Raw genomic sequence first — 12,696 nt, forward strand, 5'->3', positions numbered from 1 at the left:
AAACAGTATCACAATCAGCTGTAGAAGCAGGAGCATCAAGAATTCAAGTCCAGAGGCTGGAGAGATGGCTCAGCGGTTAAGAGGACCCAGGTTCAATTAATTCCCAGCACGCACACGGCAACTCACAACTGTCTGCAACTCCAGTGCCAGCAGATCTGGTGCGTTCTCTTTTGACCTCCACAGGCACCAGGCATGCATGTCAAACACAGACTTACATGCAAGCACAACACATTCATGCATGTAAAATAAAGTTAAAACAAAAGCAAAAGGCCAGGCTTAACAAAAACCACCTGGGCTACAAGAGACCTTGTCTCAAGGAACCAAAACTAAACAGGAAAACTTAGAAGCGTGGTATTCAAACAGCACAACCACTGAAGTTGTCTCACCGTGCTCCGGAGCACTGTCCCAAACACAATGACTGTCACCCTGGATTCACTTGAAATCGAAACTTCAGGCCCACAAGTAACACAATGAATCAGAAATGGCATTTTAAGGTTTCTCAAGTGAGTCCCATGCATATCAGTTTGAGAACTACTACTCAAGGAACCACCAAGAGAACAAGAAGGCTGTGTAGCTGAGGCTGGGCCCGGGCCTACACTACTGCATTTCTTCTTTTCAGCCAGTCTGAATATGTCTTGTCCTCAATGAGTCAATTGTTTCCTAACAGTTTTGCTTGACTTTAACTGGTTTTAAAAACATGCATTTCAAAGATAATTACATACTTTTAAGTAACTTACTCCATTGCAGAAAGATCCATGTCAACTTCTTCCCCATTCATCAGTGGGATTTTTTTCTTCTTATTCCTATATTTAAAGAAAAGTAAAATTGAAAACTGTGGGATTTCCAAATTAGAATGGAGCTACTAAGAAGTCAAAGTTCAAATACAGGGTTTCATGAAACATTAAAAGATATGCCAAAGAAGAGTGACTATACAATGAAATGGAATTTAAGAACAACAAAATCTAGCTTGAAGCTAGAGAAAGTGAGTATTGAAAGCAAATCAGCCTGGAATACATGAGACCTGCCCCCCCTCAAAAAAAAAAAAAAAAAAAAGCAAATAAAAAATTTATTTAAAGCCAGACATGATAGCAGAAGCCTATAATCCCTATAATCCCAGCACTTGGGCAGCAGAGGCACACAGATTGCATTTAGTATAGTATAAATAGTGAATTCTAAGCCAGCCTGGACTATAGAGTGATAATATGTCCTAATTAATTTAAATAAATATAAAAAAAAATAATTCCAAAGACAGAGGTGTTTCAACAACAGAAAGCAAGAGCTGGGTGTGTAGGGATGCATGCCTGTGATTCTAATATTCAGGAGGTGGAAATAAGATCAAGGCTAGTAGGGCTACATGAGTTCCTGTCTCAAAAACGTTAACGACATCAGATGCAAAGTATGTGTGGTAATGCTAACACGATGTACAATAGGAGAAAAAGCCAGCAGGTAAGATGCTCTTCCTGCACACATTGGCTGTACAACTGGAGTTTAAGTTAGCCCTTTTTCCAGGTCAGATTTGTAGTTTCAGCTCCGGTTTAGAGTTAGGACTCATTGCCTACCTTCTGCTTTTGGAGTGGCAGGGTATATCATGTTTAAGGCTGTTTTCTTCAATTTGCAAGGTATGGTTGAAGGATCCGTCTAACTCTTGCACTGTCACTTTAAGTGGTCCCTTAAAAGAAAGAACAGCAACAACATACCATTCAGACTTCTAGAAAATGGCCAATGCATAGCCTTACATTTAAAGGCAGGTAAGTCACAATATCAAAGTATACACAGTGACAGGGTGAGACCGCAGCTGGTGCCAAGCACAGGGGAGCAAAAGGATGCATGCTCTGAAATCTCTCTCTGTAGCCTCTTCCCTTCAAGAACTCGCTGCAAAGTCATCAGTCACCCCAGCCTGAAAGCCCTTCCTCTACTGGAACGGGCGTGACAGAGCAACACACTCTTCTAGAAAAACACTTACCACATACTTCTGAGTTCCCGGAGATGTGTAATCTTGTTTTATTTCTAGTTCTAAAACGTTTCGTTTTCTATTAAACGCAAAACTTCCGTAAAATTTTACTACTCCACTCTGGTCTCTGAAGAATTGTAAAGGAAATTTTATATACTAAAATGAAAATGTGCTTTTTAAAAAAGTTTATTATATTAACAATTTTCAAATGTATTCCCACTAGATCAAAGTACACTTCATTATATCCCAGGTGGCAAAATAGTCAAAATTCTTGTGAAAAATGTTACCCAGATTAAACAAAATTTCTGAAACATTGAGAAGCTCATGTTTTTAAAGTAACACCACTCCACTGGATTATTAATAGTACTTTCAAATGAAAAATGCAAAAATTGCCAAGTTCCAAGATACCATTCAAGTCGTGCCAAGCTCCGAGCACATTTAAAAGTCACCAGACCATTTCATCTTACAAGTAATACTATAAGCCTGTCTGCTAGAGTACTTACCTTATCTCCATGGAACCTACCTTCCTGTTCATATGAAACAGCACAAACTATGTCAAATTTTATAAATATAAACATCATGTTTACATATGATTCCAACTCAGTTTTTGGAAGGAGCTTTAGAAGACACAAGTCACAGGTCAGTTATTTCTAATTTTAAAGAAATATCAATGGATCGCCTCCCTCTTTCCCATATTTCCCATAGCTTATTCTCTTCCTGACTTTGCTGAGCTGCTACTGAAAAGGATACACCCACTGCTTTATTAAGGGCTGGATGTCTTTGCCGGAGACGTTGGAAATGGATTTCAAAAACCCATAGGTGGAAACCAGCATCTGGCTCCACATGTGTGACTGGAACTTCTGAGACGAGGCGGTGCTAGCCAGACTTAGTAGTTTATTGAAGACCTGCAAGGACAGAAGCCCACATAACACCGTTTCCAATGGGACACTGCACCTCGGTTGCACTGGATCTTTATGTGAACATTTACAGAAGACAGCAATTATATAACATATAGATTTTTTGAGTTAACTACTAAAAACAAGAAAAACAAATATTTAAACAGAATATAAGAACATTGGCCGGGCGTTGGTGGCGCACGCCTTTAATCCCAGCACTCGGGAGGCAGAGCCAGGCGGATCTCTGTGAGTTCGAGGCCAGCCTGGGCTACCAAGTGAGCTCCAGGAAAGGCGCAAAGCTACACAGAGAAACCCTGTCTCGAAAAACCAAAAAAAAAAAAAAAAAAAAAAAAAAAAGAACATTGTTCATAGAAACATCACTGAATGCTAACGATGCACACACAAAATATCATTTATTAAGGATTAGAAGCACAATATATAATACCTACCAAATTTTACACAGGAATTCAAAACTAGGAATATTTATTAGGAGCCTAATACTCTCATGTTAAGCATGCCATAAATTTCATGTGTTTTTTACTTTTAAAAAAGGAAATATGAAAGGAATGGAGCTGTGGTTAGTGAGATGGTATTTACCTAGCACATGTGAGGGTATCACAGCGACCTAGCATTACAAAAGAAAATTCATATATGAGAATACTAATTAAAATCCAGGGGGCTGGAGAGGTGGCTCAGAGGTTAAGAGCACTGGCTGTTCTTCCAGAGGTCATGAGTTCAACTCCCAGCAACCACATGGTGGCTCACAACCATCTGTAATGAGGTCTGGTGCCCTCTTCTGGTGTTCAGGTACATGCAAGCAAGCAGAACACTGTGTATAGATAATAAATAAATATTAAAAAAAAAATTTTTTTTTTAAATCCATTCCATTCTGAAAAGTATAAATGCCCTTTTTTATGGCACACTTTTCTTATTTAATATTTCTGTTTTTCGATCTTTAGAAAAAATTGTATGTTTTCATTTTTATAACACCAGGAATTAAACCCAGGGCCCCAGTCACATTAAGCAAGCACTCCACTACACTACATCCTCAGCAAAAATGATTTTTTACAAGTTTTTCTTTCAAACTGCCTTTAAGAATGTTATCAATGGGGAAAATTTAGCTGTTATTCTTTAACGCATCTATCTGTTTGAGAACAGCATTTGCCTAATAAGTATAAGACCATATATTTGATCCCCAGCATTTCAAGGAGAAAAAGAGCAATAAAGAAAAAGACAAAAGAAGAATAGAATGGAATGGGGAAGGAGAGAGAGCGGGTCAAAAAAAAGCATATATATTTATACAAGCAATCCATCTACCTTGTTTCTACTATTTCATCTCCTATATTGCAACTACTTGTACTAAAACTTTAGACTATGGCAAAATTTAATGATAGCAACAAAGTAACTGCTGTGGAATCTTCCTCTGGTGTTAAGGAGAGCAGCTGAGGCCAGATGTGTGGCAGATAAGTCCCTGTATGGAGGCCTTCAGAGGCCACTTGGTGAAACCTTAGCTGTGTTGGAGACCCCAAGAGGTTGGGGGTGCTAGAGCCATGGACATCTGTCAAGGAGAGCTACACACAGGGAGGGGAATGAGCTCAGGAGACACAAGTGTGCTGCAGGCAGGAAAGCAGGAAGGGCAGAGCCATCTAAACCCTTTAACACTGGATAGAGAGCTAAGGAAATCAGAGTCTGTCCCACTGTGTTTCAGTCTTGCTTTGGTCCAGCTTTTCTTCACTCTGCCTCAATTCCTCCCTTTCGGAATGGTAATATATTTATACACCATTCTCTGTTAGAATTATGCATTTTTTTTCTTTTTTGTTCTAGACTGTGTTTCTCTGTGTAGCTGTGGCTATCCTGGAATTTGCTCTGTAGACCAGGTTGGCCTCAAACTCAGAGATCCCCCTGCCTCTGCCTCTCCAATGCTGAGATCAAAGGTGTGCACCACCACTGCCCGGTGTAATTTGTTTTTCCTTTTACAGATAATTATAATTAAAGGATTGCCTGGATTCTCAGAAGAAATTTTGGACTTTGAAACAGTGTTTTAACTGTAAAGACTGTGGGGACTTTTGAAGCTGGACTAGATGTATTTTGCATGATGATATGGCCATAAGACTATGAGAGACAGGGAGGAGAATGTGCTGACTTAAATGAACTGTGCCCCATGAGTCTCGGGCATTTGAATACTTGGTCACCAGTTGGCAGCTGTTTGAGAACTAGGAAGGGTGGCCTTTCTAGAGGAGGTGTGTCACAGGGGCAGGCTTTAGGGTTTCAAAGTCTCCATTCTCAATGTGTTCTGACTCCTGTTTGTGGACCAAAATATGCGTCTTCCCTGCTGTCTCAGCTGCCCATCACCCTGCCTTTGCTCCACACCACAGACTCTAGCCCCGGAACTTTAAGCTCAAATAAACACTTTAATAAGCTGCCTTAAGCCGGGTGGTGGTGGTGGTGGTGGTGGTGGTGGTGGTGGTGGTGGTGCACGCCTTTAATCCCAGCACTCAGGAGGCAGAGGCAGGCGGATCTCTGTGATTTCAAGGCCAGCCTGGTCTACAAAGTAAGTTCCAGGAAAGGCGCAAAGCTACACAGAGAAACCCTGTCTCGAAAAGCCAAAAAAAAAAAAAAAAAAAGATTTGGGTTGGGGATTTAGATCAGTGGTAGAGCGCTTGCCTAGGGTTCGGTCCTCAGCTAAAATAAATAAATAAATAAATAAATAAATAAATAAATAAATAAATAAATAAATAAATAAATAAGAAATAAGCTGCCTTAGTCGCCAGGTGGTGGTGACACACACCTTTAATTCCAGTACTTGGAAGGCAAAGGCAGGTGGAGCTCTGAGTTCAAGGCCAGCCTGGTCTACAGAGTTGAGTTCCAGGACAGTCAAGGCTACAAAGAGAAACTCTATCTCAAAAAATAAATAACAAATAAATAATAAGTTGCTTTGGTCATGGTGTTTTATCTCAGCAATAAAAAAGTAACTAACACATACAGACATACAGTTATTTCTTTAATGTTGCTAAGTTCTTTTTTTTTTTTTTTTTTTTTTTTTTTTTTGGTTTTTCGAGACAGGGTTTCTCTGTGTAGCTTTGAGCCTTTCCTGGAGCTCACTTGGTAGCCCAGGCTGGCCTCGAACTCACAGAGATCCGCCTGGCTCTGCCTCCCGGTTGCTAAGTTCTTAATGCTAGTACTTACCTGTAGCATAAACTCCATGCTGATTCTGTTCTCAATCAGTCTCATCACAAGGTGAGCCTTACACTGAAACATAGTGTAGTATTCCCAGGACAGTGTGTGTGGATGCTTTATTGAAAAGTGAAGATGAGATGCAGGGCTGGAAAAAAACAAATTCACTCAATAAAACAAATATGACTATTAAAGAAAAAAATAAGTAGAAGATGGACTTTACATTTAATGTAAACAATTTAAGCTTTTCATAATTTTCCACTCTTCCAAAATGCTACAGTAAATTTTACACAAATACTTTTGCACAGCAAATACCTAAAAGCAGAATTTTTTTATGATCCTATACATATAGCAGAAACGCTGTTACCGTAACACAAGCATCCTAAAACTGATTGGTTCTAACTAATTACCTTTCAAAAGTGTATCAAATTATACTCTCACAATCAATGCCTGTGTGGTGTTCCCTCCAAATTCAGCTTTACCCATATACATAAAATAGAAACAATATAACTGTAAAAACAAGAAAAATCCAAGGACAAGGCTGCAGTGCAGCTCCGCTGCTAATGCATTTGAGAATCCCTGGGACTGACACTGAGTACCAACGATGTATTTGAAAAGTTTGCTGATTTATGACTTTGTTCTGTTAACACAAAACTGCTGCCACACAGGAATATGGGGTTTGGGGAAACCTGCACCTACCTGTGTCCATGGGCCATGGTCACCCTTACCTAGCTCTGGAATAAACTATCTCTTATACTCCCCTTTGAGGTCAGCCTTGTGTTTTTGTGCCAACACTCTCATGATACAATGGCTGAGTAAACATTCTTATTCCTAAGCAGAGGAGAACAGAAGGATAGGTCCAATGCAAACCAAAGCACAGCAGAGTAAAACTTAAGACACCACAGTTCCTTGTCCAGCATCCAGGACTTACTGTAGGAGCCAGGTGTGGGTCCCAAGTTCTTCTGCAGCCTGGCACTTGCTGCTTCGCTTTGATAGTACACACAGTCTGTCTTGGGCTGCACTGGCTGCCTGAAGCTTTTCCTTGCAGGTTTCTCACCACTCTGACTTCCTGGGGTCTGACTCCATCTCTGGCTTCATTCTCATACCCTTATGCACTCAGAGGCTACCCAAGGGGTCCCGACCTCGCCACACACTGCTTAGCCTCCCAGGTCTTCCACTGAAATCTGGGTTCAGGCCTCTATGACCTCGTAACTTGCACACCACATACCTGCAAAGCCATCACACAGCTGATACCAAGGTCAGCTACCTGCTCAATCAGTAGCCAGACCTTCTCGGACTTCAGCTGCATGGCCTGTAGTATCCATATGGCTGAACTCAGGAAAACCTGTCCCTGGAGATCCAGGCACAATCAGGGAGCTCTAGAGCTTTCTTCTCATCTTTTCCCTTATACCCATGACAGGTGAGGTTCAGGCAGTTCCTGAGATGGCCTCAAGGAGCCTTTCCTATTGTCCCAGTGCAAATTCCTTTGCTTCTTTTAATGCTCTTAATCTCTTCGGCTGTCAGCTCCCATGGCCCTGACTTTATTTCTTTTCTGGGCAAACTTAAAAGTTTTCTGCTCACAATTTTCACTGTAAACCTGTCTCAAAGCAGCCAACAAAATTTACACAAAAGCTACCTTGAAATCTCAGGGTAGAAAAGTGGAGACCTGTTCTTTGCTATAATTTGACATGCATGGCCTCTAGCCCAACTCCTGGTAGAGTTCTCAGTTGTATCATAAACTTCCTGAGTCGGTCTTTACTGTCCACATTTCTCTTGGCATTTGGTCTCCTGAGCTCTAAACAGAACTGCCCACTAAACATACTGTTGTACATACTCTTAGAGATACCAAAGCCCACATCTCCAAACTGTTCCAAATTCCTTTCAAAACTCAGCTCCAAAGGATTAAGAACCATAGTTAACTTTAGAGACAGTGCACATTTTCTGTGCTAAACTTTTTGTCTGTATCAAAACCTGATCAAAATGACTGAAAAATGGAAGGATGTACTACAGCTCACTTTTTGTTTTTTTGTTTTGTTTTGTTTTAAACATAGTACTGGCCTGGAACTGATCTAGGATCTTTTATTTCATTTATTTATTTTTGAGACAGGGTCTTTCTGTGTCCTGGCTGTCCTGGAACTCACTATGTAGACCAGGCTGGCTGCCTCTGCCTTCTGAATGCTGGGATTAATGACATGCACCACTGTGCCCAGCTCCAGGATGGTCTTGAGGTTTTGTTATAGTCATATCATCATTCCTCTTGCCTCAGCCAAGTGCTGGAATTATAGAATATATTATATATAATGTTTTGTGATAGGATCACGCTGCTATGTAGATTTGGCTGATTTGAGACTTTGCCTCCTGAGTGCTGGGATTATAGGTGTGTGTCACCATGTCCTATTCAATTATAGCTCAGTTTTAATCTACTTGGTGGGAAGGACATGGCAGAGCACAGATACTGTCTCCTGGAAGCCAGGAAGCAGGGAGAAAATGCTTGTGGGGTTCTTCCTTGACCTCTTTCATTTCAACTAGCCTCATGCCTCCTAAGGCTAGTGCACAGGATAGTGTACCCCCATAAAGCAGCCCTGTGCCTCCTAAGGCTAGTGCACAGGGTAGTGCACCCCCAGTAAAGTAGCTTCTTGTCTGCTCAATCCTCCCTGGAAACATCTTCACACACACTTAGAAGTGTGCTTTACTAATCTTCTGGGCATTTCTCAATTGAATCAGGTTGACAATTAAGATTAACCATCACAACAAGCAAAATCACTACTTCCAAAGATTTTAAGCTTTAACAACAGTATGAGGAAGTTGGGTTAGAAAACTTAGCACTAAGTTTCATTCACCGGCAGGCACCGAGTGACCCAACAGCAGTGAGGGGCACTGACAAACTGTCAGTCTGGGGCGTCACACTACCATTATGGTTCTCAAGAAACACACAAGCGATCCTCTAAGAGGTCGTCTATTAAACGAGGTTCATAACATCATCTCAGAACGATAACATACTTATCCTTTTCTTTTCCACCACCAAATATGGGATGTAATAAAACTCCCCCGGTTTTCAATTCATACGCCACTATTTTATCTAGCTCCTAAAAAAGATACAAAAGTAAGAGTCAGTGAAAACTTCTTCATACAGCAGTCTTTAATACTAGAGCACAAATTTTCTTTGGTGGAATCAGATGTAAATATAAGATAGCAAACTATATCTGGAGAATAGTTCCTATTTTTTAAACAGAGCAAGCTACACAAGCTGACTCAAGGGCAAAATCCAAAAATGTCTCTGTGTTTGTGACTGCAGGGCTCGATAGCAGGTCAGCAACTTTTCCTTATGGCTCTTCTCTGCCTCTCAGAATTGTCTTCTAAACTGACTTAGTCCTCAGTATTTTACATCTGAGGACTAAGGCAGTTAAGAAGAAGGGAGATTGAATTATGTAATAATCTATCAATTTAAAACTCCTCTGTTCTTCTCTAACATATAGTAGCCAGTTTTTAAAAAAGAAAAGTTTAAAAAAGACAACATCAGGACTTGAGAGATGGCTCAGAAATTAAGAACATGGCTGCTCTTCCAGACATCCTGAGTTCAAATCCCAGCAACTACATGGTGGCTCACAACCATCTATGAGATCTAGTGCCCTCTCCTGGCATGCAGATGTATGTGCATAACTAATAAATAAATCTTTAAAAAAAAAAAAGAAGAGGAAAATACAGTCAAGTAATAAATGTTTTTAAAAAAAAGACAACATCATAACTATGCTGGAATTCATGAACGGGTTAATAATATAGACAGCAGAGAAAAGCGGTAAACAGCATCGTAAGATGGTTAAAAGCCAACTGGATCCTGGCAATACAGTTGATTAGCCTATACTTTACTAAACAATTTAAACTCTATGTGTAACATGAAATCTAAATGGTCTTATAGTAAAAAACCTAGAACCAGATACTGGAGTAAATGCTGAAAGATCACAGAGACAAAAGAACAAGCCACAGCTACTTCTCACTTCACCGACTCCACGAATCCTCAGCCGAAAGGGATCCAGCCGAAAAAGGCCTAGTTTCCTGTCTCCTCACGCCTTCTGTATCTTTCTCTGCCCAGACATGTCACTTCCTTCCTAGTCCTGGGATTAAAGGTGTGTGCCACCACTGCCTGGCATCTATGTTTACTCTAGTAGCTTATTCTGTTCTCTGATCTTCAGGCAAACTTTATTAGGCTACACAATACATCACCACATCTATGTGCCTTAGTTTCTTCATATGTAAAGCAGGGAGAGTAAAAGAATTGATAGTACTCTTTTTATTACAAGTACTATTTTTATTACAATACTATTTCATTACACACTGTTAAACGGTCAGTTATTTCCTTCTTCTAAAAGCAAGAATGGGCTCTACCAGTGCTAAGTGTATGACCCCTCTAACAATTCTTTGGATAGAATGTTAATTTAATAATGATATTAAGGTGGGGATTTTTCTACTTGAAAACAATAAATTTAAGGATCTAATCAAATCTAAAGAAATCAATAAAGTATCTATGTGCATAAGAAATAGATATCCAAAATACTCTTTTTATTTTTTGCCTTCATCTTTAAATAACAGAGAAAGACGTGGCAATGACAGAGAACAGGTAGGTAGGTATTGAAGGCTCGCTGATACACAGGTGGCGGCTGTGTGCTTTGCACCATTCCCACTGTACGAGTAAGGTGTCACTCTCCCTCCGAGTGAAGTGGACACCGCCACTCTGCCATCCTTACCCAGCTAAGACTGGGAAACAAACGTAGGAAGCAGAGTTAAATCTTTTCTTGTGATGTAATTTTCACTGTATTTGAAAAGAGCTGTTTCACAATCACTAGAGGACAAGAGGGCTAGCAAGATGGCTCAATGGTTAAAGACTTGGCCAAAAAGCCTGAGAAACTGAGCCTGACTCCAGGACTCACAGTCAGTGCAAGAGAAACAGTTGCAGTAAACTGTCTTCTGTCCACATACACACCCTAGCTGTGCACTGCCCCCAACACACAAAATAAACAAACAGAAAGTGAAGGACAGGGGACCTGGAAATCAGGAAAACACTAGCATACATTACTGACGTACAAGTGGGAGACAAAGCTAGCTCTTGTATACCTCTTTAATCCAATGGCGGTACTCATTAACGCCAAAAGTTTTTTTCATCCAGAGTCCGTAAATATAGCCGGAAATTCCCTTCAGCACCCATTCATCAGACCTAAGGAAAAGTCAATAAAGCTTTTAATCATTAAAACCTGTCCAAGCAGGGTCAAACAGTGTAACAGAGTAAGTGTCCACCCACCCTTCTCCACATCTGACTGGATCTTTAATCTTAAAACCGCTTAAAATCAAATGCTCATTACAAGGCCTGACACACTGTAAGTGGGCAGATGTCTTCTTTGGAAATCAGGAATGGGCTCCACTAGTGCTAAGGGTATGAATCCTGTAACAGAAATTTTTTTGTACAGACTTTGTGTCTGTCTGTATAGGCTGGAATAGTGTAGCTCAGTAGTAGTGGTTTCCCAGCATTCTTGCAGTTCTGGGTTTGATCTATGGTACAGAAAAAGTCAGAAGTCCACAATGCTTTACTGTCTCCTCGGAAGTTGAATTTAGCAATGTATTCACTCTGATAGCGCTACTTTCTCTCAACGCCACTGTTCAGACTGTCTGCCACGAAAGAAGTACTTGCCCGTAATCAGGACTGCTTAATTCAAAAGTTCACATTTGCAAGGTGTGCTGGCATTCTCCACACTTGGAGGATGAGGCAAAATGGTCAAGAGTTCAAGGTTACCCTCAGCTACATAGTTGAATTCAAGGACATCTTAAGCTAGGTAAGATGCTATCTCAAAAGATCAAAACAAAATCCACATTCTTGGACTGAGAATATATCTCAGTGACAGAATGCTTGCCTAGCATGTACAACACCCTGAGTTTAAATCCTCATACAGGAAACTCCAATCCCACATTCTTTACTGTAACATATAGACACAACTTTCACAACCTAGGTTTTACAATATCCTTAAGCAAAACTGTTTAATATTTGTACTTTCTCTAGAGAAAAGGCAACTGGCACCAACCACTTATCTACTCACATATATCCATCTTACACACACAACAACATTAAATCTGTAAAAAGTAAGATAAAAGAGTCCTAGCCGGGCGGTGGTGGCACACGCCTTTAATCCCAGCACTCGGGAGGCAAAGCCAGGCAGATCTCTGAGAGTTCAAGGCCAGCCTGAGCTACCAAGTGAGTCCCAGGAAAGGCGCAAAGCTACACAGAAAAACCCTGTCTCGAAAAACAAAACAAAACAAAACAAAAAAAAGATAAAAGTGAGTCCTACATTATTAAAATATAAAAGAAATTATAATCTCAAGGAATTTTTGTACAGTGCTTTAAATTAACTATAAGTAGCCAAGTGTGGTGACTTCCATCTGTAATCCTAGCACTCACTCAGTAGACAGAGTTTGAGGCCAACCTGGTCTATACTGTAAGCCAGCCAGAGCCACGGTGTTAAGACCCCCTTCTCCCAAAACAGACTAAAATCAATACAAAATTCACCTCAAGTTAAAGAAAATAAAGACTATCTCTGTTTTCAGAGTTGGGGCTCAAACCGAGGGGCTAGCACCTACAGGAAAGCACTGTACCTCTGAGCCGCACTCCAGCCCCAAATACGCTTCTCCTTC

At 40.5% G+C, this 12,696-nt stretch overlaps 1 protein-coding gene across 2 annotated transcripts in view; it reads right to left on the reverse strand.

The window, feature by feature from the left end:
• Taf2 (TATA-box binding protein associated factor 2) overlaps positions 1 to 12,696 on the reverse strand; it is a 67,995-nt gene that overhangs the window by 41,775 nt on the left and 13,524 nt on the right. For both annotated transcript variants that reach the window (XM_037197793.1, XM_028871915.2), the window contains exons 9-15: positions 11,131 to 11,230; positions 9,022 to 9,107; positions 6,034 to 6,169; positions 2,702 to 2,856; positions 1,964 to 2,078; positions 1,560 to 1,669; positions 738 to 803 (exon numbers count right to left, since the gene is read on the reverse strand). In XM_037197793.1, the coding sequence (XP_037053688.1) occupies positions 738 to 803; positions 1,560 to 1,669; positions 1,964 to 2,078; positions 2,702 to 2,856; positions 6,034 to 6,169; positions 9,022 to 9,107; positions 11,131 to 11,230 (768 nt within the window). The remainder of the gene's footprint in view (positions 1 to 737; positions 804 to 1,559; positions 1,670 to 1,963; positions 2,079 to 2,701; positions 2,857 to 6,033; positions 6,170 to 9,021; positions 9,108 to 11,130; positions 11,231 to 12,696) is intronic.

This window comes from Peromyscus leucopus, chromosome 20, assembly GCF_004664715.2.
Source record: "Peromyscus leucopus breed LL Stock chromosome 20, UCI_PerLeu_2.1, whole genome shotgun sequence".
Taxonomy (NCBI): domain Eukaryota; kingdom Metazoa; phylum Chordata; class Mammalia; order Rodentia; family Cricetidae; genus Peromyscus; species Peromyscus leucopus.